The 27,150-nt window shown below is 48.5% G+C and overlaps 2 protein-coding genes across 3 annotated transcripts; both read right to left on the reverse strand.

The window, feature by feature from the left end:
- Positions 1 to 2,725: 2,725 nt before the first annotated feature.
- LOC308171926 (sentrin-specific protease 2-like) lies at positions 2,726 to 3,886 on the reverse strand (the record flags this gene model as incomplete). The annotated part of the gene is made up of 1 exon (XM_080546839.1): positions 2,726 to 3,886. One exon carries the CDS (start codon positions 3,884 to 3,886, stop codon positions 2,906 to 2,908), a length of 981 nt encoding a protein of 326 aa, XP_080402965.1. The 3' UTR covers positions 2,726 to 2,905.
- Positions 3,887 to 4,838: 952 nt separating this feature from the next.
- On the reverse strand, positions 4,839 to 13,357 carry LOC308171490 (kelch repeat and BTB domain-containing protein 4-like; the record flags this gene model as incomplete). Of its 2 annotated transcripts, none has more annotated exons than XM_080546356.1 (6): positions 4,839 to 5,171; positions 7,176 to 7,694; positions 7,833 to 7,939; positions 8,090 to 8,231; positions 8,472 to 8,767; positions 13,189 to 13,357. In XM_080546356.1, 6 exons carry the CDS (start codon positions 13,355 to 13,357, stop codon positions 4,839 to 4,841), a joined length of 1,566 nt encoding a protein of 521 aa, XP_080402482.1. The 2 variants fall into 2 exon arrangements, with proteins under 2 accessions (XP_080402482.1, XP_080402481.1); XM_080546355.1 differs by having other exon boundaries at positions 4,839 to 5,201.
- Positions 13,358 to 27,150: the final 13,793 nt, after the last annotated feature.

Consider the following 27,150-nt stretch of genomic DNA (forward strand, 5'->3'; position numbering starts at 1 on the left):
GTTGGAGCAGCACCGCTCCGAGACCCTCTTTGGATGCATCAGTAGAGACTTTGACCGGTTTGTCAACATCATAGTACTTTAACACCGGCTCTTTGATCAGGTTGGCCTTTAACACCTCCCACTCATTTGCATGTTCGTGTTCCCACTGCCATTCGTTTTGCTTTTCCAGTAGACTACGGAGGGCCTTTGAGCTTGCAGACAGATTTGGTATGAACTTCCCCATGTAGTTGACTAACCCTAATGCTCTTTGCAGGTCTGTTTTATCTTTTGGCGCTGGCATCTCTACTATTGCCCTTATTTTCTCTGGATCAGGCTGTATCCCTTCCGCGGACAACTTGTCACCTAGGTAAGTAACCTCTGTCACCCCAAACTCACATTTCGACTTGTTCAGTTTAAGCCCTGCTTTACGTGCTTGTTCTAGCACCCCGCGTAGCCTCTCGTCGTGTTCTTCATTTGTTGTGCCCCAGACCACTATGTCGTCAATAAACACACCCACACCCTCCATACCATCAAACAGCTGCTGCACTGTTTTGTGGAACACCTCTGGAGCTGAGCATATCCCAAACGGTAAGCGGAGAAAGCAATGCCTTCCAAATGGTGTGTTAAAGGTACACAGTTTGGAGCTGTCTTCGTCTAGAACGATCTGATAGAACCCTGATGATGCGTCTAACTTAGAAAAGAAACGCGCGCCTGCCATAGCATTAGTTATGTCTGAGTTAGTTGGTAGTTTGTAGTGTTCTCTTTTGATCCACTTATTCAGGTCTTTTGGGTCTATACAGAGCCTCAAGTCACCATTCTTTTTCTCAACTATCACCAGAGAACTGACCCACTCAGTCGGTTCCTCTACTTTCCTCACTATGCCCTTCTCTATAAGGGCTTGTAGTTCTGCTTTCAGCCTAGCTTTAAGGGTCACCGGCACCTTCCTTGCCGGGTGGATGACAGGTTCCGCATTTGCTTTTAACTGGATTCTGTACTGCCCAGGTAGGCATCCTATACCACCGAAGACGTCTCTATATTGCTTCCTTATTTTTTTCTGTGTCAGCTACAGTCTCATGCTGTTCCTCAGCTGCACCACTAGGTGTCACTACAGACCTGTCAATTACATGCACTCTTTTGATGAGGCCCAATCTCTCACAGGATTTCAGACCTAATATGGTCTGTCTATCACCCTCAACCAACACAAACATAGCATTAACAGAGTGCCCTTTCCTTGACAGTGTGACCCTACATACCCCTTTTGTAGGAATCGGTTCATCATTGTACGTTCTCAGATTAACCTTTTTCACATGCACTTTTGGCTTCTTGTACAGTTTATTAAAGTCTTTCATCGTCAGTATGTTCACCTGAGCCCCCGTGTCCAATTTCAGAGGAATTGTCGTTCCATTGATTTCCAGATTGGCTATCCACTCCTCCTTATTGTCCTCGTTCTCCACAGTTCCCACGAACCACTTCTCGTCATCCTCGTCTGTGTCGGTCGTGTCGCTGCCTTGTTGCACCACCTGTACTTTCTTTGACAGGCAGCATCGGGCGTAGTGATTCTTCCTACCGCATTTGCGACAGTCCACACCGTAAGCCGGGCAGTTATTCGCTGCATGTCTGCCCCCGCATCTGTCACAGTCTGTGTCCTTTGTGGGCCTGGGCGCGCGGGACTTTCCTTTGCTGTTCCACCTGCTAGCGGCCCTCTCATGCACTCTCTCATGCACCGCGTCCACCGATGCTGGTTCGGGCTCGAATGACTTGAGCTGCATCTTGGCGCTCTCTGACGCCTGGCAGATTTGTACTGCCTTCTCCAGGCTCAAATTGGATTCTCTGAGCAGTTGCATTCTCACCTTCTTGTCGACAACGCCGATGACGACCTGATCCCTTATTAGCGAGTCACACAATGTGCCAAAGTTGCACGACTGGCTTTTCAGACGCAAGTCCGTGACAAACTGTTCAATGGATTCTGACTCGGCCTGTACTCTGTTGCGAAAAACATACCGTTCGTACGTCTCATTTTTCCTAGGTGTGCAATATTCCTCAAACTTTGCTAGCACTGCTGCATACTTTTGGTCATCGCCCTCAGGAAACCGAAACGTGTTGAAAACGTCCCTCGCGGCTCTGCCTGCCACTGTGAGAAGCAGTGCTACCCTTCGACGTTCATGTTTCGCCTCTTCCAGACCGATTGCCAACACGTACAGCTCAAAACTTTGCTTGAAAGCTTTCCAGTTCTCGTGGACATTTCCACTTAACTTCAACTCGTCCGGCGACCGAATGTTATTCATCTTTGTAGGCTAGTGTCACCCCACTCCTGGTACCATGTATCAATGTGCACACACACACTTGGTCGCCATTCATCAAACTGCTTTATTGGTCACGTTGTACATTCAACATGCAGTAGCTGGTATAGCGCCCCTACAGGCCACTATCGGTACATGCACCGTAGGAGTGCCAGGGGTCTGGGGCGGCCGCTGCTCCTCCTGCCACCCAGGGGTCGGCCCCCGAGTCACAGTCAGGAACGTCAGTCAGGTCAATCAGGGAAGACTGGGCCTGTGGCTGGTGCTGGTGCTGAGGCTGATGCTTTCTCTTCTTCTTGGCCAGTTTGCCTGAGCCAGTTGCCCCAGCAACCAGGGGGGTTCCATCAGCCTTCTTACTCTCCTCCAGAGCCATTTGTAGCCTCTCCTCCTCTCCATTGCTCTTTTTTTATTTTTTATTTTTATACTGTTGGGGTGTTCACTGGGTCAGAGAGAGGGAGAGCATTCTGTGGTCCCCTGATTTGGTCCTGTAGGTTGTTGTTTATTGCTGTTGTGCTTATTCTTGCTTAAATGTAGTTGTCGAGCCGGTTGTAGTTGTTGAGAAGTAGTCCTTCTGTTGTTGTTGGTCATCTAGCTGTCGTTTCTGTAGTCGTTTGTAGTGGTGTGTAGTTCTAGAGCAGCCTCTGGTTGAGGATCTCCCAGATCATCAGCTTCCTGAAGAGAGGCATGTGACACTGTCTAAAGGTGAGAGGCCGTCCTTGAGCGATGTAGTCAGCGTATTTACAGGCAAAAACTCCACAGTCACTGCCATTCTTCTGCTGGGGGATCTCACTTGCCCTCATACTGCCTATGGTCCACTTAGAGATGTCCAGCTCTCTGGCCTTCCTGTCCTTGTGCTCCTCTCTCAAATACAACAGTAACAAATTGCAGATATCGTCATGTCTCTGGCCCATAGAGTCATAGGCCCTTACTGTTCTGGATTTAAAGTCAATCACAGCCAGAGACCAATGGACTCCCAGGTGTAATGGAACCAGGATGACGTCATACAGGAAGAGGTCAACAGCCTTTGTCCAGCGTCTCACAGCCGCATGGCCCCCTTCCTGTCCCCCTCCCCTACCATGCAGCTTGGGGAAGAAGAAGGTGCTGAATGAGTAGACCCTGAGCCCCCCTTCTTGCTCCGGCGTACGTGCCATCACTAGGGACAGGTAGAAGTTAATCACCTCATCGTTGAGCCAGCTGCCCTCCTGTAGTGTAGCCAGGTCTCTCTGTGTAATGCGTAGTTTAAAGGCAGAACTAAGGACCAGGTTAGGGTCCCTTTGACCCAAAGCACGGCTCACCTCTACCACCATCTCTTTGCTTAGTCGGGGGAAGTCCTCATCACTGTGGCGTGTGTGTGTGGTGTATGCGTTGGTCTGGGTTGGGATGGTTGACTCTTTGTCTACCAAATTGAGCCGGGCAGCAACCTCCGCAGAGAGGTCCATCTCCTCTGCTTGCTTTGTTGCATCACTGGTAGGTTGTGTGTCCACAGCTCCACTAAGTGGCTTACTAAGAACCACCTCCCCTCTCCTGTCTTTGACCTGTTTGGTTGAGGACACATCTCTCCACTTAAACACATTGGAGTTTTTTTTAAGGTTAGGGTTAGGGTTAGACATGCCAGCATGTACCAAGTCACCCTAGCACCTAACCCTAACCCTAGTTTTCCCACATGTACCGTATTCCCACATGTACCGTAACATACATACTGTATTTTCTGTAGATTTACATACTGTTCATATGAAACACACAAATCTATGAATGCCCAATACTCTACAGTGATATATTCTGAGAACAGATACTGTAAGGTTTAAAAAAATGTGCTTTGGCAGTTGTGAAACAAAGAACATTCTCACACACTGAACATTGTGTTTTCAGTTGTTTTGTTGTAGTCTGTAATGATGTGTATTGTGACGGAGATGCCGTCACGACCTGCCGACTAAGTCGGACAGGCCATATACACGTACACACTCCCCGTTCCCTACCGTTCTGTAGGTTGTCATGTTCATCTAGAGTCTACAGGGATACAAATAGGCGCTTTTATCGCCTTGCCATTCACAAGATGGGTTACCTTTCCCAAGATAAATCTCTAAGGTTAAAAGTCATGTTTTTGTCATTGCATAACTCCTTGTGTTAACACAAAGCATAACCTAAACACTCACTAAAACATTCAAATGGTATTACAGTACAGTGGTAACAGTTAAACATCACTGTCCACAAGGCTAGTAACTTAATAATATCAGAACATCTTACAACAGCTAATTCATCAAAGAGATACACAAATGTACTGTATAATTGATACATTTAATGTACATGAACAGCAAGAAAATACAATTTTAGGAATTAGTCATGGAAAGTTATAAAGTTACAAAACATCCCCACTGGTCCTGTGTGCACACAAACAGGATTTTACATTAATCTTTAGACACAATAAGCTACAACACCTTTATGCTATGTGCTAATCACAATATTGTTTTTCTTATGTAGACCAGTAACAATGACTGTCACAATGATAACTAAAAGTATATCTGTTTGGGGAAATATGGAAATCAGCAACAATGAGTGAAATGTTCAGGCCAATATGAACTGCCAGTTTCTGAGGGGAATTTTTATCCCCCTGATGACAGTGACGACAGAGGTGGCAGGGTTGAACTTTAGCGTGTTAGCATCGCCCTTTTTGCACTTGTCCCTGAAGACGTATATGCAGCCATTGCAGCTGGCCACCTTCCAGAGAGAGGGCACACAGCTCCACACCTCCGGGAAGCGCAGGCGCGTGAAGCTTTCCAGCAGAGGGTTGTAGCACACTAGGGAGTCCCCCTCAGCCACTACAAAGATCAGGGCCATGTGGGCCGTAGCGTGCATGCAGTGTTGAGGAGCTTGCTCCTCGTCGTTACGGACGGCCAACTGCAGATGACGGGGGATGATACGAGACTTCTTGTTGTCGCGGGCGGCGTTGCCGGCCAACTCCAGGATCTCAGCAGTCAGGTACTCGAGCACGGCGGCCAGGTAAACCGGTGCGCCGGCGCCCACACGATGGGCATAGTTGCCCTTGCGTAGGAGCCTGTGGACACGGCCCACAGGGAACTGAAGTCCGGCGCGAGAAGAGCGGGTCTTTGCCTTTGCTCTGGCCTTGCCTCCAGTTTTGCCTCTTCCTGACATGGTGACGGTTTAGCGGGATCTGAAACTAGATGAAGAAAATAATTTCAGGCATTCTCCTCTTCCTCCTCCTCCTCTTCCTCCTTGGGGCTCTCTGGTGCAGAGGCAGGTGGGGTGGGCACGTCAGGAGCCTCAAGGGGAGGGGCTTCAGCAGCTGTTGCGTCCTCGCTGGGCGGGGCCTCAGAGGTCACCGTGGCGACCGGAGCAGCTTCAACATTCGTTTCCGTCTCTTCAACCTCGACCGCTGTCGCCTCCTCCTTGTTCTTGCCCTTCTTCTCCTTCTTCTCCTTCTTCTTCTTCTTCTTAGGTTTCTCTACTGAGGCAGCTTCGGGGGCAGGGTCGGGGTCAGGGGTCGCATCAGGGGCAGCAGCAGGGGCCTTCTTGGTTTTCTTAGCCCCTTTCTTCTTCAGCGGAGCCTTCTTCGCCGGCTTCTCCTCCTCCCCGCTGTCTGAGGAGTCGCTGTCTGCGGCCGGGGCCTTCTGGGCTGCAGCAGGGGCCTTGGGTGCGGCTTTGGGCTTGGCGGGGGCCTTCTTGGCGGGGGCCTTCTTGGCGGGGGCCTTCTTGGCGGGGGCCTCGTCATCCTCAGAGTCCGGGGAGTCGCTGTCGGCCTTGGCGGGGGCGGCTTTGACCGGGGCTGGGGTGACCTTCTGTTTGGGTGCAGCAGGTGCAGCTTTCTTTACAAGGGTCTTCTCTTCATTGTCTGAATCGTCGCTGTCTGAGCTGTCTGCCTGGCTGGCTGCAGCCTTACTGCGCGTGGCGGGCTTACTGGGAGCTGCGGTCTTGCTGGCTGCTGCAGGTTTACTGGGAGCTGCGGTCTTGCTGGGAGCGGCCTTCACGGCTTTAGCAGGCTTCTGCGTCAGGGGAAGGTCCTCCTCGGTCTCTGATTGGCTGTCTGAGCTGTCAGCTGGTTTGGAGGGCGTGGCGGTGGGTATGGCGGGGGCAGCTGCTGCCGAACTCTCTGCCTTACTGGCTGCAGGTTTACTGGCGGTTGTTGTGGATTTTATGGCTTTAGTCTGTGTTGCAGGAAGCTCCTCCTCGCTCTCTGATTGGCTGTCTGAGGTGTCAGCTGGTTTGGAGGGCGTGGCTGCTGATACCGGGGTCTCCTCTGGTTCGGGGGCCTCAGGAGCTTTACTGGCGGGGGCGGCTGAGGGGGGGGCATCTTCAGGGGTGGGAGGGGGCGCCTTCTCTGTCTTAAGGACCTCCTCCTCTTCCGAGGGGTCTGTGCTCTCGCTGTCTGGGCTCTGGGTCTTCACGGTGGTGGGGGGGGTGTCGCTGCCGGGGGGTGGGGTGGGGGCCGCCTCCGCCTTCAGAGGCAGCGGGGCGACTGGTTTCACATCGAGGTCTTCTTCTTGGGTGTGCTTGGGGTCGCAGGGGTCTGGTTTGATGGTCTTCTTTAGGGTGGTGGAGTCCACCTCGGGCTCCTGTTTGGGGTTCTCGCATTGGTCTGAGACCTTAGTCCAACTGGCGTATATCTCGTGTAAGGAGGAGGTCTCAGAGGGCGTTTCAACCTGAGTCACGTGCTTCTTCAGCGCGCTGGCTGCCTTCTGGTAGCCCTGGTCCTTCAGATGCTGGTAGATCAGGTACAGCAAGGCGCTGTCGAACTCTTCCACTCCCATCGTTTCGATTGTAAAAAACTAAAACTACTTTAAAAAACAAAAAACTACTTAAAAAAACTAAAACTATGTATAAACCCGGGGTTAACGCGCTGCTACTGTTCGCAGCTGACTGACTCCATCCTTGCAGAGAGAACACAATGTCAAAGCACTGGATGAGGCGGGAGGGTTTGGTGAAGAAGTCCATGTCATTTTCCTCCCCTCCCAGCAGGTAGATGGTCCCTCCCAGGTTAACCCCTGCCGCCCCAGACACAGCCGTGTCCAGTTGGCTGGTCACTGTCCACATGTTGTCCTTGACAGTGTAGTATGTGACAGCGTTGGACAGTGTGTCCGGCAGGGTTTTGCCCCCTAAGGAGTAGATGGTATCCTGGTTGGACACTGACACCATGGTGTGATGAAGGCGGTCTCTGGGCAGCGGGGCACAGCGCTCCCAGTCCATGGTATGCATGTTGCACTTCCACATGCGACGGCGGATGGAGCCACCAACCACGTACAGGTCCCCTCCATGCTTACAGGCTGCAGTGATCTGATGACACAAGCTGTTCTGGCCACTCACACTGATGGCATCATCCTCATCGCAGTGGAGTGACACAGCCAGTGAGTGTGTGCGTGTCTCTTCCTTCCCTATCAGGTAGATGTGGACATTTTCACCAATTTCCTATTGGCCCAGGGGAGAGGATTTAGAGACAAAAGAAAATAATCACTAAATGGAAATACTACTGAACATCTCTTTAATCTATGGTACCACAAAGGAAGAAGGCCAGCTGTGTGTTTACTTAAAAAACATAGAATTTACCTTTAGGCTCTCCTGAAGAACACTAGCGAATTCCTCTCTCTCCACCCTGTTGTGATTTATCCAGGACTGAATGGACACGGTTGGGTTCTGAGAGGTCGGGACGCCATCTGCAACAAGCAAAGTAAATACTTCTGAACACATCACAGCATGACTCTGCTGGATCACAAGTATTAAGACAAGCAGTCGACATATAGAACACACTGTTGGTATGCATGCAGCTGAGGTGGGAGGAGAAGCCTATTGGATGAATCACAAACCTTTTAAAATGTCCAAGAGCAGGCAGAGGGGCAGGTTGAGGAATTCTTCAGTCTGATGCAGCTGAACCAGATGGATTTTAGCACAATGCTTAGCAACAGTGTACAGCTCCTGGTCACTGTGTCTGTCTGCCAGCCACATCACCTGGAGAGGGAGGAAAGAGTGATCAACTGAATAACTGAACACCACAAGCTGTGCTGATGAATGTATACCACAACAAGACGGCAGACAGGTGATAGGGTAACACACTTTGACAGATTTCACATCTAGGTTAATTATGTTAATTACATGAAAAGGCATAGAGCATAATGGTAAACTCATTCATTCAAATGCAATGATTTGTTGTATGACACGATGTGTAAACTATCGCTACCAGCCAATCACCTGCAGGCAATTCTTGACCTCCACTGTGCGTGAGAGGAAGCGTGAGCATTCCTCAAACAGGGTAGTTAAGTGGTACATGTCTGACATTTCATACGTGTCCTGGAGGTCTTCCACCCTCAGTTTGATGGTTCCATGATAAATGTAGTCGACTAGCAACTGGAAGACTGATGCACTGACATCCTTGAGTACAATGCAGCGGTTGTGTGCCTCCTTCAGATTGGAGGTGAACATAGAGCGGAAGACGCTGCTCTGGGCTGAGAGCACCAGGCGATGCAGGTTGAACTCCTTGCCATCCACTGTGATGTTTGTAATAAATCACGGAGGACTCAACTCAAGGGTTCGTTAACTTTATATATTCAATACTCCCGGCTCAGAGTCACATGGCATACAGACACAGTAGCATGACTTATATACCCTCTACTGTCGTAACTCACGCATATCTGTTTACGTCTGTGTCGTGCATAGATTACGTATCTCCCCCTTTTCGTTTCTTTCCTTGAAGTAAACAACAGATGAACATTCTGTAAAACAATGTTATTCTATCACAATCAATAAACAATAATATCAATCAACATTTGGATTAGCAAATAATTATCAAATGAACGGTTCACATTCTGGAACTCTTTTGACATTCAGTATTGTGGTTTTACCACCAGGAACTCTATTCCCTTCACTCCCCCCCCCCCAAAAAAGAAAGTCATGAGAGGACTTGTTAACTCACAAGACCAGTCTGACAACCGGTCTGGAGATCCGTCCAGACCTGGTCTGTGACAGTCCTTCGGCACCAGCAGGTATGCTGATACTGGTGTTACCTGGCTCCTGACTGGTGTCCTCACGAACAGGTGAGGCAGGTGCTGTGTCCCCAGCTGGCTGTGGAGCAGGAACTGCCTGGAGGTGGCGTCGGTTGCGGCAGTGTGACACCCCCTGCTGTGTCTCGATGAGATAAGAGCGTGGCGTGACACTCTCGCTGGTCACGACTGCAGGAGCTGTCCAGGTTTTCTGGTGGTCCAGTTTTGTGAGGACCTTACCACCAGGCTGTAGTGGAGGTAGGGGTCTCGCCCCATGTCGTCGGTTGTAGTAGAAGGCTTGCTTCCTCTTTTCAGCCTCGTCCTTCTGCTTGATCTGCTGTTTGTCAGGCCATGAGGGTTGCAGGTTCCCCTCGATGGTCGGTAGAGTCGTCCGGATCTTCCGGCCCATTAGAAGTTCAGCTGGGCTGGCCCCCGTTGTACTGCAGGGCGTCGACCTGTAGCACATGAGTGCGATGAGAGGGTCTTTCTGTTTCAGGATTCGCTTAGCAACCTGGACCGCCCTTTCTGCATGACCGTTCCCCTGTGCGTTGTGTGGGCTCGAAGTAATGTGTTCGAAGTCGAGCTTACGTGCCAGGTTTCGAAACTCAGCGCTCGAGAATTGAGGTCCATTGTCGCTGACAACCACATCTGGGATGCCGTAGCGGGCGCATGTTCCTTTGAGCTTCAAAGCAACTTGAGTTGAGTTCTGCTTGTTGTGCTCACAGAGGTCTAGAGCTATACGCTGCCATGGTCTGTCGGGGAGCGGAGTAGATATCAACGGCTCCTTCTGCTGTGCTCTTCTCAACTCACAACAGGACTGACACGAATAGACAATGTTCTTGAGCTGTGTGGAAATGCCGGGCCACCAGACCGAGGCGTTCGCCCTGTCCCTACACTTTGAGAGTCCTTGATGTCCATCGTGGATTCTATCGAGGATGTCTGCTCTCATTGTCGCTGGTATCACTATGCGGCTTCCTCTGACGACGAGCCTGTCGTACTCTGAAAGTTCATCTCGTGTAGCGAAGTACTCACGTATGTCACTTGGTACTTGGTATGCGTGCTCAGGCCATCCTGACCTGATGTACCTGATCACCGTTTGCAGCCTCTCGTCGGCCGCAGTAGCTACTCGTATGCTGTCCATCTTTCGTGGGCTAGCTGGCACACTGTCCATGACAGCTGCGATGTAACACTCCACCTCAGAGTGTGTGTCTCTCCCGTTCTCAGCGTGGCTCAGAGGGCTCCTTGACAGTGTGTCTGCCACTACAAGGGTCTTCCCAGGCGCATAACTAGCTACTGGCTTAAAGCGCATGAGCCGCATGAGAAGTCTCTGGCACCTTAGAGGGACGTTGTCCAAGTCCTTACTGTTCATTAGTGGGACCAGGGGCTTGTGGTCGGTCACTAGATCGAAGGTCTCGAGGCCGTAGAGGTATTTCTCAAACCTCTCACAGGCCCAGACACTCGCCAGACATTCTTTCTCGATCTGAGCGTATCTGGTTTCCGCATCCGTCAGCCTCCTGGAACAGTATGCGACTGGCTTCCAATCCTTTCCATGGAGCTGCAGCAGCACGCCGCCGAGCCCGTAGCTGCTTGCATCAGCTGAGACTGCAGTGGGTCGGTTGGCGTCGTAGAATACCAATACTGGTGATGTCATCAGAAGCTCTTTCACCTTCTCAAAGGCTGTGTGTTGTGCTGGGCCCCAGGTCCAGGCTGTCTTGGACTTGAGCAGCTCGTACAGTGGCTGGCCCACTGTGGACAGGTTCGGCACATATTTACCGAGATAGTTTACCATGCCAAGGACACGTTTGAGCTCATGCACGTTCTCTGGTGCTGCGAGCTCCCGGATGGCTTGCACTTTTGCTGGATCAGGCCGCACACCTGTGGCGTCGACCACCTGTCCCAGAAAGCTGAGCTGTGTCTGCCTTAGCTTACACTTCTCCTTGTTGAGCTTGAGCCCAGAAGATTCGACTCTCTCCAGGACCTTCTGGAGACGGAGATCATGTTCTTCCATGTCCTTTCCGTACACGACTATATCGTCCATATAGACTGCGACGCCTTGCAGGCCTTGGAGTGTCTCAGTCATCTTCCTTTGGAATATCTCCGAGGCGCTCGTTATTCCGAACGGCAGGCGCCGGAAACAGTACCTTGCGAAAGGAGTGATGAATGTGGTGAGCCGGCTACTCTCGCTGTGCAGAGGTATCTGGAAGAACCCCGAGGCTGCATCCAGGCTGGAGAACACCGTTGCTCCACTCAGCTCGGCTATGATCTCTTCTGGTGTAGGTAGGATGAATCTCTCTCTCTTGACCTGTTCGTTAAGTTTCTTGAGATCAACACATATACGCACCTTTCCATTCTTCTTGAGCACAGGCACCATAGGGGCACACCAGTCAGTTGGCTCGGTTACCTCCTCTATGATACCGTTCTCCTCCATGCGGCGTAGCTCCTCTCTGACCTTGGGCCTCAGCGGTATTGGGACCCTGCGCGCTGTGTGCACCGCATATGGAGTGGCGTTGTCCTTGAGCTGTATCTTCACAGGCTCCGTCTTGAGTGTGCCATGCTCACCGAAGGCACTATGGACCTCCTCGATACGTTTCACAAGGCCCATCTCTGCTGCTGTGGACCTGCTGAGTAAGTTGTTGACAGACTGTCCTCTGATGACGAACACTGGGAACGAGTATGACTTGCTCTTGTATGTAGTGCTAGCTTGGAATTGTCCTTGACAGTCTAATTGACCCCCTGGGCTGGTGAGTGCTACACTGGTCTGTTTCAGTTCCCTCTCTGGAATAAGCATGTTAAAAGTCTCTTCACACATAACACTGGCATCAGCTCCTGTATCAATTTTAAACTTCACTGATGTTGCACCAATGAGAAGCTGCACATTCCACTGCTCAACACTTGTTTTTGCATTCACTGATCCCATGTAGTATTCTTCCTGCTCATCTGTCTCATCCGTTACTTCACTCACCGCTTTGGTTTTGCACTGGCTCTGCCAGTGTCCTGTCCTGTTGCATTTATTGCATGTCGTATTTCGAGCTGGGCACCTCTCTGGGTCAATGTGCTCCGTTTTCCCACACCGGCCGCACTTCCCTCCACGCTCCGCGGCTCTTCCTCCTCTCTGGTCATTTCGCCGCCATTTTAGATTTTTATTTCGCGCTCCCCGCACTTCTTGTACGGCTGCGGTGGCTACATTAGCCTCCTCCTGTGCATTGACTTGCATGTTAACGGTCTCCGACTGCCGAACAGACTGTATGGTTAGCGCCAAAGTGAGACCTGACATGAGCTGCAATTTACGAGACTGCTCCTTATCCACAATCCCCACTACGATCCGGTCCCGAATGTTCTCATCCCTTACTTCGCCGAACTCACAGTGTTCTGATAGGTCATAAAGAGCTCTGATAAATGTCTCTGCCTGCTCACCATGCCGCTGCACTCTCTGGTAAAAGACTGCGCGCTCGTGGATAACGTTCCGTCTTGGGAAAAAGTACTCATCACATTTTTTCATCACAACGTTGTAACTATTCGCATGACTTTCTACGGTAAATGTGAACGATTTGAAGATATTATCCGCTTCACTCCCCATTGCATATATCAAGGAACATACTTGTATTTCTCCCGTCTTCTTGTTGAGCTCGGTAGCTACTCGAAATCTCTCAAAGCGCCTCTTCCAGTCGGTCCACTCCGTCGGTTTATCAAAAGAAAAACTCTCCGGTGGGTTAAATTTCGCCATGATTTACTAACTTTAGCAAAAATGGTCCGCTTCTGACACCATGTAATAAATCACGGAGGACTCAACTCAAGGGTTCGTTAACTTTATATATTCAATACTCCCGACTCAGAGTCACATGGCATACAGACACAGTAGCATGACTTATATACCCTCTACTGTCGTAACTCACGCATATCTGTTTACGTCTGTGTCGTGCATAGATTACGTATTGTAGTCATGTTGACATCAGCAAACAGTCTGTCCTCTAGGCAAAGGTCCATGATGCTCTTCACCACCCGGCTGGAGTGGGAGCGATCGGTAAAGGTATATCCCATGAAGTAGTTCTCATCTCCCACTGAGCCCCCCACACTGAGCCCATCCTCACTGGACTCCATCTCATCTGTAGGTTAGCGATCTGAGGATAATGCATGAACACAACAGACAGAGATTAGATGTTATTGAAACATTGAGGGTTTACGGAAGAAAAAAAGGCAAGCAGCAGAACTTTCCAGAATGTAGGATCATTCAGAATGATGCAAGCAGCTAACGTGTTAAGGTCTTTGCACACCAATGCGTGCGTTTTCGCATGCATATTTTTAAATCCGTCATCTGAAAAAAACGCATTGGTGTGCAAGGGCCTTTAGTAAGATAAACATGTCTCTAGCTAGCTAATAATAGAGTTGTTTTGAAACACATTCTGAATGATCAACACTGTAAAAACTGACATTCTGCTACACCACCTAGCAGAGCTTGACGTCAGCCCCACACTGATTTTATGGTTTAAGAACTTTTTAACAGACAGACCACAGCAGGTGGAGGTAAACGGCTTCACATCCAGCAAGATGATTTTAAACACAGGCCTCCCCCAAGGCTGCGTCTCATCCCCCCAACTCTTCGCTGTCTACACCAACCACATCACCTGCAGCACAGAAGGGATGGTGCTGCTGAAATATGCAGACGACATGGCCTTGGTGGCCCACCTGACTGGGGCCGACGCCCTGGCCAAGTACCACCAGGCAGCAGAAGACCTAGCCCTGGTGTTCCAGCAAAGCTCCCTGGAGCTCAACACCAGCAAAACTAAGGAGCTGTGCTTTGGGAACAGGGAGAAGGCAGACTGTCACCACCTCTTCCAGCCCCTCAGCATCAACGGCCAGCTGGTTGAACAGGTACAGTCTTTCAAGTACCTGGGGACAGAGATTGACATCTCTCTGTCCTTCTCCCAGCATACTGACTCAGTTTACAAAAAGGCCCAGCAGCGCCTCCACCTGCTGAGGAAGCTCAGGGCTTTTAACGTCAGCAAGGACATTTTAACCCTGGTTTACAAATCACTTATTGAATCCATTCTCACCTTCAATAACACATCCTGGTACAACTCCCTCACTGTTAAACACAAAACCAAACTCTCCCGTATAGTCAATCAGGCAAGTAAAATCATGGGCTCACCTCAAACCCCCCTGTCTGAAATCTACAACCGGTCACTAATCAGAAAAGCCACACAAATCACACAGGACCCCTCTCACCCCCTCCACCAATCATTTCAGCCACTTCCATCAGGCCGCCGTTATAGAACTCCACTGGCCCGGAAAAACACATATAAAAAATCATTCATTCCCACTGCAACCACCGCCCTGAACATTTTAAAATAGGAAGCACACTGCATTTGAGCATTTTAGCTTTTTAAATCATAATACTGTTTTTATTACTATTATTTTTAAATGACTAGACTTTTTAAATAGGCACTACATAAACACTGTTATATCTGTCTGTCTTTATTGTATTAATGTATGTGACCTATGTGTGTTTTAATGTGGAAACTGTATTCTTGAGCTGCACTTCTGCCTGTCAAAGGAGAATTTCTGTCACTCTGTGACAGACAATAAAGCATTCTTGAATCTTGAATCTTGAATGTATACGTGGTCACAGTAGGTGGCCATCGCCAGAATGATGACAGCTAGCCTATCACTGTAACAGGCCAAACAGTTGCATGCAGAAAACAAAAGCACATTATGAAATTCATGAAGTCATTGTGTTGAAGTTAGCTAGCAATGTAATACCGGTAATGAGCTCTCTGTCTCTGCTCTGAGCCCTACAGGCTACAGTAACAGGACGCTAGACGGAGAGCATCCTCGTCTATTCAGCTCTGGGCAGAGAAGTATTCACTTTGCTCTGGGCAGAGAAGTATTCACTTTGCTCTGGGCAGAGAAGTATTCACTTTGCTCTGGGCAGAGAAGTATTCACTTTGCTCTGGGCAGAGAAGTGTAATGTTTAGACCACCTACTGCCACCCGGTGGTAGACTCGATACACTGTCAAGAGTCAAGACCCGGTCATGCGCAGTCGGGAGTCAGTGAATGCATATGCTGTAATGCGGGCACATCGAATAACTAAAGAGTCCAATTGATATCCAGTGTGTGTCTCATCATTTATACATTATATTCTTGCTACACGTCAGAATATCACAATGGCGACGAGGATTCAAAGTGGAAACGCCACCAGTGTCGATTTTTGAAGGAGGAAGAAGAAGAATCCGTCCGGAAAAGTCGAAGTGAGTAGTTAGCTAGCAAGAAGCTAAGCTAAGCTACCCAGGCTAACGCTAGTATCATGCAGTCGGCATTTTCGGGCCACATGGCCATACAGCCATTCGACACAGAAACCGATCCCAGTTCGCTTGGAACGCGATGGAACAAATGGATCAACCGATTTGAAAACTACACCGTAGCCACAAACATTACTCAAGAAATAAGGAAAAGGGCACTGCTGCTTCACTTAGCTGGAGAGAGAGTCCATGATATCTACGACACGCTGGCTGACGACAGTGATGACTATGAAAACACAAAGACGAAGCTCCACGGATATTTCTCACCGAAAAAGAACACACACTACCTTGTGTACAAGTTCAGACAAGCCATACAGCTTCCCGGTGAGTCTTTAGACACATTTCATACCAGACTGAGGATGCTAGCTAAAGATTGTGAATTTGCAGATGCAGACAGAGAAATAGTCGCGCAAATAATACAGAGCTGTACCTCATCACGGCTGCGCAGGAGAGCGCTCAGAGAGCCAAACATGACTTTGACTAATATGTTAGACCTAGGGAGAATGTTAGAGATCTCTGAACAACAGGCAGAAAGCATAGAAGAGAAGGCTGTCACCGCAATCAATGCACTGCATCTCAAGGGCGCCAAACAGCAACATGCAGCATACAGGCACAAAGAGAAGAGCTTGCAATGTAGAAACTGTGGAGGAAATTATCCACACGAGGGTGACTGTCCAGCCAGAGGGAAGGACTGCAGGGCCTGTGGAAAGCCTAACCACTATGCCAAACACTGCCGTGGTCAGAAATTTGCACATCAAAGCCAAGAGGAAGACCCAGCTCACTACAAGCAGCGGAGCACTAAGAAAGTGAACCAGGTGACAGCATGCTCCGAGACCAAATCAAGAGACTCATCAAGTGGAGACGAAAGGTATGTGTATGTAATCAACAGCACAAGTATACAGCAACCCCAGACCAACATCAAGCTGAATGGTGTCAGTGTTAAAATACTGATTGATTCAGGAGCAGCTGTCAACATAATTAATGAAGATGTGTTAAACACACTTGACCCAAAGCCTATGCTCAGCACAGCCATGATCAAAATATTTCCATATGGGTCCAACAACGCTCTACCTATCATTGGTAAATTTGCATGCAAAGTACAGGCTACTAACAAGCGGACAGAGAGTGTGTTCTACGTTCTCAGAGGCGACGCCGGACAATCTCTGCTCAGCTACGCAACTGCCAGTGAACTAGGGCTGATCCAGATCATCAATATGGTGAACACGCCGCCAGTGATGCCACCCAGTGGGCGTACTGTCGCAGATGAGCTCGTGCAGAGCTACCCAGAGCTTTTCACCGGAATCGGAAAGCTGAAAGACTTCCAGGTGAAACTGCATATAGACCCCGACATCCAACCGACGTGCCAGCCGCACAGACGGGTCCCTTTCCATGTCCGTCAGAAGGTCGAGGCGGAGCTTCAGAAGCTGGAGAACGACGGTATCATTGAAACTATATCTGGACCAACACCCTGGGTTTCCCCGATCGTCACACCACCGAAGCCAAAAGACCCTGATAAAGTCCGAATCTGCGTTGATATGCGTCAGGCGAACACAGCAATTCAGCGAGAACGACATATCACCCCAACAATGGACGATGTAATACACGAGCTGAACGGTGCCAAGGTATTCTCGAAGTTGGACCTCACAGCAGGCTACCACCAGCTCGAGCTGCATCCAGAGAGTCGTTACATCACAACGTTCACAACACACCTCGGGCTAAGAAGATACAAACGCCTGAACTTCGGTATATCATCCGCCGCTGAAGTGTTCCAGAACGCCATCTGCCAGACGCTGCAAGGTATACCGGGCGTGAAGAACCTCAGCGATGACATCATCATCTATGGCGTCTCTCAGGAAGCACACGACGACACTCTGAGAGCAGTGTTTAAAAGACTGAAAGACAGTGGTTTGACACTCAATCGCAACAAATGCGAATTCAACAAGCAGCGCCTTGAATTCTTTGGGTTCATTTTTTCTGCCGACGGGATTTCTGCAGATCCAAAGAAGGTGTCAGCCATTCACGACGCCAGCGACCCCAAAGATCCAGGTGAGATCAGAAGTCTTCTGGGCATGGCCAACTACTGCGCCAGGTTCATAAAGGACTACTCAACCATCACTGCACCGCTCCGTGGGCTCACGAAGAAGGACGCTCCGTGGCAGTGGGGCAGTGATCAAGCTACGGCACTCCAGACGCTCAAGGACAGCCTGACGAGCGACACAACAATGTCATATTTCGATCCCAGGAAGGAGACGGAGCTCATTGTTGATGGAAGTCCGGTGGGGCTAGGCGCCATCCTCTGTCAGAAAGGAGGAGGGGGAGAGAAGCGCATCATAGCCTACGCCAGCCGCGCACTCAGTGATGTAGAAACGAGATACTCGCAAACAGAACGTGAGGCCCTAGCCATCATCTGGAGCTGCGAACATTTTCACCTGTATCTGTATGGACATCCATTCACCATGGTAACCGACCACAAACCATTGGAGATGATATGGAATAACCCGAGATCAAAACAACCTGCACGGATCGAGAGATGGGGCCTCAGACTACAGCCGTACAACTTCAGAGTGGAATATAGAAAAGGAGCTGACAATCCAGCTGACTACATGTCTAGACACCCTCTCCCGGTACAGTCGTCACAGAACACAAGAGCATCCAAGGTTGCAGAGGAGTACGTTAACTTCGTAGCACTTCAAGCAACACCCAAGGCGATGACACTACAAGAGATACAGCGAGAGACATTGAAAGACACACTCCTGCAACAGGTCAGTGCACACATCAGAAATAACTCATGGCGTTTAATCACAGACCGCTCACCAGGTGCTGCTGCACTGAAACCATACAAGCTCGTCAGTGATGAACTCACAGTGTCCACAGGTAACGACATCATACTGCGAGGCACCAGGATTGTCATACCTGCAGCTCTACAGCAGAGGGCGCTGCAGATTGCTCATGAAAGCCACCAGGGCGTAGCTAAGACAAAGGCCCTACTCAGAGAAAAGGTATGGTTCCCTACCATAGACCAACAGGTAGAGACCATCACCAAGACCTGCCTCCCATGTCAAGTGAACACTCCAGTTACCCGGACCGAACCACTCAAAATGTCTGAGCTGCCAGACGCACCATGGCACAGTGTTAGTGCTGACTTTTATGGCCCACTCCCATCGGGAGAATACCTGTTAGTTATAGTCGATGACTACACACGATACCCAATTGTTGAGCCAATTCGATCTACCTCAGCAAACACAGTCATACCAGTCATGGACAAAGTCTTCTCCATGTTTGGAATCCCAAGAATTGTTAAGACTGACAACGGACCTCCTTTCAACAGCAACCAGTTCGCTGAGTTTGCCAACTACCTAGGGTTCAAGCACAGGAAGATAACACCTCTATGGCCACAAGCTAATGCCACAGCTGAGAGATTCATGCGCACCGTCGGGAAAGTACTCAGAATCGCCCAGATGCAGAGGATGCCATGGAAACAACAGCTGCACGTCTTCCTGCGTGAGTACAGGTCCACTCCCCACAGCACGACGAACACGTCACCTGCCGAGTTGCTATTCCAACGGAAGATGACCACCAAGCTACCCTCAGCAGACACAATCACCATCCCTGCTGACGAAGAGATACGCAGAATCGACAGAGAGGCCAAGGCAAAGATGAAAGCTCTCTCAGATGCTCGACGACACGCTACGCCTTCTGACATCAAGCCAGGAGACACCGTCCTGTGTCGTCAACCAAAACAGAACAAGCTTACTACGCCTTACAACGCAGAGCCGCTCACAGTAATCGATGTCAAAGGTTCCATGATAACAGCTGGAAGAAGTGGTTACACCACCACTAGGAACAGTTCATTCTTTAAGAAGATTGTCCGAGACAACCCAGACACTCTAATGGACTTAAGTTCAGAGGTCAGTGAGGAAGTAGGCCCAGCTACGCCTCCACCCGCACCTCCGCCGAGGTATCCAGTTAGGGAGAACAGACAACCTCCCGCATACCTGCGTGACTTCGATTAAAGAGCAGGAGTACCAAAGGACTGTTAACATGTTCTTCCGAGTTAACAATGTTCCAAGTTAATGGACTGTTTGAATGTTATGCACTTTATCATTTAGTAAAAAAAAAGGAGTGATGTAATGTTTAGACCACCTACTGCCACCCGGTGGTAGACTCGATACACTGTCAAGAGTCAAGACCCGGTCATGCGCAGTCGAGAGTCAGTGAATGCATATGCTGTAATGCGGGCACATCGAATAACTAAAGAGTCCAATTGATATCCAGTGTGTGTCTCATCATTTATACATTATATTCTTGCTACACGTCAGAATATCACAAGAAGTATTCACTTTGCTCTGGGCAGAGAAGTATTCACTTTGCTCTGGGCAGAGAAGTATTCACTTTGCTCTGGGCAGAGAAGTATTCACTATGTATCGAAATAAACACGACCCCGTCAAGACAAGGTCATAAAATCCTTCTTTCACCGACTACACCGGGTCGTCGGGTGGTTCTCCCCTTCGACGGGCATCAAACAAAGTATGAATTCATGGCTTATTAGTTTATATTATATATATATATATATATATATATATATTATTAGTTTGCTCCTTTTACTCACTTTATTCACACTAAAGGCGAGGTCCAACCGTCGAGTTGCGGGGAAGCTCACCTTCTGTTGTTGAATTTAACGGCAGCTTGCATCCTTATATGGAGTTAATCTTGAGCCAAATTAAATCAAAACATTTATGCTTGCATCCTGCTGTGCGCGTGACCAGGAGACAACTGAAAGGTTGCCGGGAGACTGCGTTCTGCATCGTGATTGGTCCAAACGACACGTCTGCTGTCACATCTTCGATAATCCTCTTTAGACACACTGACAATTTAATTGCCTGCACCCGAGTGACACCTAGTGGTTGCATACATACACTTTCTCTACCTGGCTGAGAATGGGGTTTTCAAGATCCCTAAATAGATCCCTAAATATAAAGAGGATACACTCTTACAGGGTCGGAGTGGGACTCATTTTCAGCTCTGGAGTTTCATGCCTCAGACCGGCCCACTTTAGTTCACAACCGATTACAGTATATTAAAATCATGTAATTACAACCTTGGTATTTTAGTCTGTAATAGCGGACTCACTGTTCTCTACAGTCTTCTCTACATTTACAGGATGCTATGTCATGGGTTTGCTTCATTGTTCCCATACTGGTACAACAGCTCACCTGTGCCTTCTACTGACCAGGTCCCAACAAACCAAATGTGGGACAAGGAGTATGTTTGTGTGGGACAATGTGGGACACCCTCTCAACAGGCCCGGACCGAACTTTAGGTGCCCCTAGTAGCATCCGCTTCCCCTGGCCGAGTTGAGAGCTATGTCTATCCATTTTTTAAAAATATATATGCATTTCCATTCTGTTTCCTATTCTGTTTGGTTTATTCAGTAGCATCCAATAATTCTTAGTTCACAAAGTCCGACATGTTACTGAGCTTGGGTTTCAGCTGCACAGCCTCCTGAAACACATCAATGGGATCCGACCATTGGCCACCCTAGTGTAGCCCCCCCTAGTGTAGCCCCCCCTCGGCCCCTTTTATCCTCTACTCTACACCTTCCATTTATAAATGTGACAACACAGTGTATCGTCTATTGTTCTAATGTCTTTCTTCTAATTTCTGCTATTGTAAAAGGTGAAGTGTCTGGTGTGTTCAAAAGAACTTGGATACAGCAATAACACTTCATCTATGCTGAGGCATTATAGAGCCCTGCATGAGAACAAGGAGACCAACCAAGGTGGACCAAGCTCAGGTAAGCCTTTTTAGGATGCAATGATAAGACAGCATACAAACATAAAATTACAGGGTACGTTTTTATTAGACAACATTCATTTATATTTTAAATATGACTAATGAATGACATCTGCAATTGAATACTGCATTTTTTTTCATCAGCACTGAAGAATGATGGTCAATATGGTGATTGAGGATTGCCAGCCCTTCACCATTGTGGAGGACAAAGGGTTCAGAAAGCTTGTTAAAGCTTTCAAATTTCAACCCTACCTATGTTCTCCCCACAAGGCAGGTGTGTATGTGAGCACATTAAGCATTTTCCCCATTTCCCCATTTCCGCATATATGCCATTCCAAGAGTGTTCCCTTCTTTCCTTTAGGCTTTGAAAGCTATGGTGGAGTCCAGATATCAGGAGTCCAAGGAGAAAGCCAAAGCCATTGTGTTGAAGGCATCTGCAGTTAGCTTGACAACAGACATGTGGACCTCCATCAACACTGATGCATATCTGGCTGTGACCTGCCATTTTATAGATGAAAGCACCTCTTTGCACACTGTTGTTTTAGGGGTGCTGCATTTCCCTGATGCACATACTGCTGCGAATTTGGCCAACGTCAAAGCAGCACTTATGGCCCAGTGGGGTATTACCACCAAAGTGTCTTGCATGGTGACGGATGGCGCAGCAAATATGGGTGCTTGTGCCAAGGAGTTGCACTTGCGTCACACAATTTGTGTGGCGCACACTTTAAATTTACTTATAAAAAAGGCTATTAAAGAAAACAACGTGTTGGCTGACATCCGGGTAAATTCTCGGAAGATGGTGGGCTATTTTAAGAGCAGCACCACTGCAAAGGTGAATTCCTTTCTTTCATTGCAATTATTCTAAATGACGCTGTTTGGTTTAAGTTGCTGCTGCAGTGACTCTTGAATGAATCACTTTTTGTTGGCAAATTTTATAGGAGAGGCTGGCACAGGTGCAGGAGCAAATGGGCCGGCCGGCACTGAAGCTGATCCAAGAGGTGGATAGGGCTGCAACGATTAGTCGACTAGTCACGACTAATCGATTACGAAAATTCGTCGACGTGAAATGTTGTTGTCGACTAATCACATAAAAATTTATATTTAAAAAAACGGGATTTTTTTTTATTTTTTTTTTATTTTTACGGGAGCCATGCAAGAATCAGCTGGGTAAGTTTTAGCTAACGTTGTTAGCCAACTGGCTAACGTTATATTGTTAGGGTCGTAATGTTTATGTTAGCTTTACTGTTACATGTTGGAAAACAACGTCTCATGGACAGGGCTGTACATGCTATGAGCGTTTGTGCTATTAATTTATTTGCCCTGTGGCACGCATGTGACAGACAGAGGCGCTTGTATGTAACGTTACGTAGCAGGGGTTTTCCATGTTGAAGCCAGGAGAACGCGAGATGAAATGAAGTGAGGGGTGGTCGCTATTAAAATACCAGGTAGTCATGGTGGATGATCATGAATGATGCTTGATAAGTGAATGCTATTTCAATTATGTTGAGTCCACCAGCGAGCTGTCTGTAAGATAAACAGCGCCAAGCGTAGCCTACTAACGTGAGCTGTCTGTAGTCTAGCCAGCAATGCTAGCTAGCCAGTCAACTAGCTCTGTGAGCAGCTGTAGCTTGGCGTAACGTTAGGTTAGATAGCTAGTTAAGCCGGATTTATGCTTCTGCATCGCCATTTACGCGCAGCGAAAAGCCACACGACTAATCGCGACTAATCGGAAAAATAATCGACAGATTAGTCGACTACCAAAATAATCGTTAGTTGCAGCCCTAGAGGTGGATACACGCTGGAACAGTACGTACCATATGCTGCAGCGTGTGTATGACCTCAAGGAGCCTATAGCAGCAGCTTTGGCCGGCCTACGTACTGACATTGCCCCACTCACATTAGAACAATATGACATCATCGCAGAATGTCTAAAAGTGCTATCCCCATTCAATGATGCCACAGTTGAGCTGTCAGAGGAGAAGAGAGTGTCCGGTTCAAAAGTTATTCCTCTTTTATCAATGCTATACCACACACTGGATGAGGAGGAAATGGGACTTGTCCAAACACAAGAGACACCTGGGGCTGTCATCTGCTGCGTGTGCTCCTGCTCTGGCCAAGTCCAACTGATCCTCATCCTGCTCTTCCTCTCTCTTTATTAACAAAGGCCTGGGCTTCCTCCTTTTCTTCTCTGCTTTCTTCGGCTTCTCTCTTGGCCTCCTTGTCCTTTGCCTCGTTTCAGATGGTACACCTTTACAAACCTCCTCTACCTTCTTCTCCTCCCTGTGCTTTATCAACCCTCGAATACATTGTTGATCAGCTTGCAAGAGCAAAGACACATTGCTCTGTTCTTCTTCTTTTTTTTTTTTTCTTTTTTTTTTTACAGAAACCTTTAGAGAGAGACAGTAGCATGCAGCCTGGGCTCCAAGGAGGAAGGGGGGTTGGTTTTCTGATTTATTTATGTTTTGGGGAGAGGGGGAGGGAGGGGGGGTTGGTTTGTTTTCTGATTGGGGGAGCCAGGGGACAGGGAGGAGGGGGGGGGGTTGGGTGATGTTATTAACGTAGTTAGATAAAGGTCAAAGGTCTGTGTGTGTTATGTACAGGTCACAGAGGAGCGTCTGGTCGATCCTGAGCAGTTCTGATCGGCCCGGCGCTGCGGGGAGCAGCTGGGGTCCTCCGGGGGGGGGGGGGGTCAAAGGTCAAAGTCCAGCTTCAGCAACACAACCTGACTAAAACACCTCCACCTCACCTCTCCTCTCCTCTCCTCCCAAGACTGGGGCTTCATTCATTCTTTCTTTCTTTCTTTCCTTCTTTCTTTCTTTCTTTCACGTGTGTTTCTTTCCCCTCCTCTCCTCTCCTTATCTGTCCGTCCGACGACAGCGGCGGCAGCAGCAGCAGGGTGTCAGGAGGAGAAACGAACGGTGTGTTTCTGTTTTTGTTTTGTTTATTACTCGAGAACTGATGAACTGATTGAGAACTGATGATGAAGAAGAAAGAAAAAGAGGGGGAAGGTGGAGGAGAAGAATGGAAACGTTTGTTTGTTGTTGTTGTTGTTGTTGTTGTTAAGCCAGGTAGCTGTACGTGTCCTTCTCTCCGTCCACGCGCTCCAGGTACTCCTTCTCGATCAGGATGTCGATACATTTCTTGATGACGGGGACGCGGGGTTTGAAGCGGGAGGACAGCTGGTTGAGGACCTCGGCTAGGAGCTGCTGGTGCTTCAGGACCTTCCTCATCTTCATGATCCTCACAATGGCCGTCTGTATTAACAACTTCCTGTCCTCCTCGATGTTCTTGTGGGTCGTTTCCTGTTCCTGTTTCTGCTCCGTCTTCATCGGCACGTTGATGTTGACCCTCAGCTTCTTATTCTTGTATCCCAGGAACAGCTTTATTAAGGTGTCAGGTTTGAAGTCTGCCTCGTCCACGTTGGCGTTCTCATCCTCCAGGACAAGCAGTTTGGACTTCAACAGGATCTGCAACACCTGCACCAATATGTCAATATTGATCTGCGTGCTGTCGGCCAGCTGCTGCACCGTGTACACGTCCTCCGCATTGTACTGCAGCAGGATGGCCATCTGGAAGGTTGACGCCTGCAGGGTGTATCTGTTCTTGAAGGACAGGATTGGTATTTGATCAAGTTCCATGGACAAAGGCTCAGGTATTCTCTCATCGTTGTCCTCTGCTAAAGAGCCTCCCATGACCGTCTTAGGTTCTTGTGTATTTTTAAATCTTTCAGCCACTGGTATTCCATCAGTACCAGAGGATCCATTAGATCCATTGTGCAACAGGTTGCCACTGACATCAGTTGGCTCCGAAGATGTCCCAAGCTTGTGGGATGGAGAACATGTCTTCTGCTTTGGCAATGTCTGTGGATATCTCAGTGGAGAATCTTCTGAAGCAATCCTATTAAAGTTTAAGCACTTCCTTTGATTCTGAGAAGGTTCCACTTCAACAATTGGGGAAACTTTCCTCTTCTTACAGACAGATTTTAGGGATGTTGTTTGATCCTCAGTATCCAAGTTCTGTGCTGTGATTTCAGATAGACACTCTTCCTGTTTTTCTTTCATCAATGTAGTTGTCACTGTAGTTTCCAGATCAACATTAACATTAACAGTGTAAGATTCACTGAGACAAACAAAGTTGCTGTATTTTTTCTGTTTTTTATTGCGAGGGAGGGGGTTGTGTTCTACGTAACTCAAGGCACCCTTACCATCACCTCCTGAGCTGCCCTCACATAAACCCTCACTACTATACAGTGAAGAATGTATCATGGTAACTGAGGGATCTACTGACTCTTTCATACTTAAAGAGGACTCTGTTATGAGAGGATGATTTCGTTTAGGACGTCCCTTACGTCCTCTTCTTATTGCCCTCACATCCTCCATGAAAGGCCCAGTGGGTTTCTCAGTTGCCTCCATGTCTATGCAGCCATTACTGGAACTCAGAATTTTGTATGGGAGAGGAGATTGTCACTTTGTTGCTTGTGCATTTTGGGTCCTTGCCTCCTTTATTCTCATATTCAGAAGCAACAGTGAGATCCAAACCAGTCATGGCACTCTCCCTCTCTCTTCTGGTGGGGGATGTGTTCTGTCTGGACGGTCTCTGAGCTGCCACTCTGTCCTTGGGCTCCTGCTTCTTCTGGGTCTTCTCCTTGACCGCTTGAATGCGCCTACTCCTCCTGTTAGCAGGATTTTTCCCATCGTCACAGCTGGGGGAGCCCGGGGAAAGGGGGAGGAGGTGAGGTTGAGGTTCACTGTGAGGGGGAGCACTACAAAGAGGGATTGGGGTAATCTCGGCATCTCCTTCCATTGGACAGATTGTTTGGGGAGCAAGTCAAGGGGGGGACGTCAACATCCCTAATCTCTCCCACTGTCTGTCTTACTCGCTCTGATCTAAATAGCAATAGAGAAACAACATTAGGAAGGGGAGGCTCTATCTGCTACTATAGCAGGCATCTTCATCGTAAACACGACATGCCGGACGGCGCCCAAGAGTTGACCATTTCACACCAACGTCGGTTCATCAAATCCAACGCCACCATACACCATAGTACAGGTACCATACAACGAAATTTGTACAACAAGTACAACCCCGCCATCTTGAAGTCCTGCTGGCCGGAGTGTGACACCTTGGTGATCCTATCACATGGAGCAAAGACCCAGACTGGTTCATACCAGCACAGAAACACATTCATAACCTGTGACCAACACAGAAACACATTCAGTGATGCTGGGTTATTTTATGACAGAGGTGGGGTGACTTTCCTCAAAGCCCTGTAGCAGATATAATGTCAACCTCACCTCCATTCTCTATAATGATCTCAGTCCGAAAGCTTCTCGAAATGTGTTATTCCGCATGTAGTGTCCTGCATTTCTGATGCACCCCTAGTCAAGGCACAGGCTGTATCTGGGCAGAACAACAGACACAATCAAGAGTCAAAATAATAAGGGCAAAATTAGACATATTCTGTCATTACTGATGCTTGACCATGGCGCACACGCACCCGTTGATCATAACTGCGCTAGGGATATATTCAGAGGCTGAGGATAACTCCTATGTAGAGACATTCTAAAGACATTCTAGAGGGAAAAGCCTGACAGCCAGCATTAAGACTTACGTTTAGTTGTTAATGGTATACATGTGACAGACTAACCCTCTCTTCCATTGCTCTTTTTTTATTTTTTATTTTTATACTGTTGGGGTGTTCACTGGGTCAGAGAGAGGGAGAGCATTCTGTGGTCCCCTGATTTGGTCCTGTAGGTTGTTGTTTATTGCTGTTGTGCTTATTCTTGCTTAAATGTAGTTGT

The sequence above is a fragment of the Nansenia antarctica genome, assembly GCF_963989245.1.
Source record: "Nansenia antarctica genome assembly, chromosome: 16".
Lineage (NCBI taxonomy): Eukaryota > Metazoa > Chordata > Actinopteri > Argentiniformes > Microstomatidae > Nansenia > Nansenia antarctica.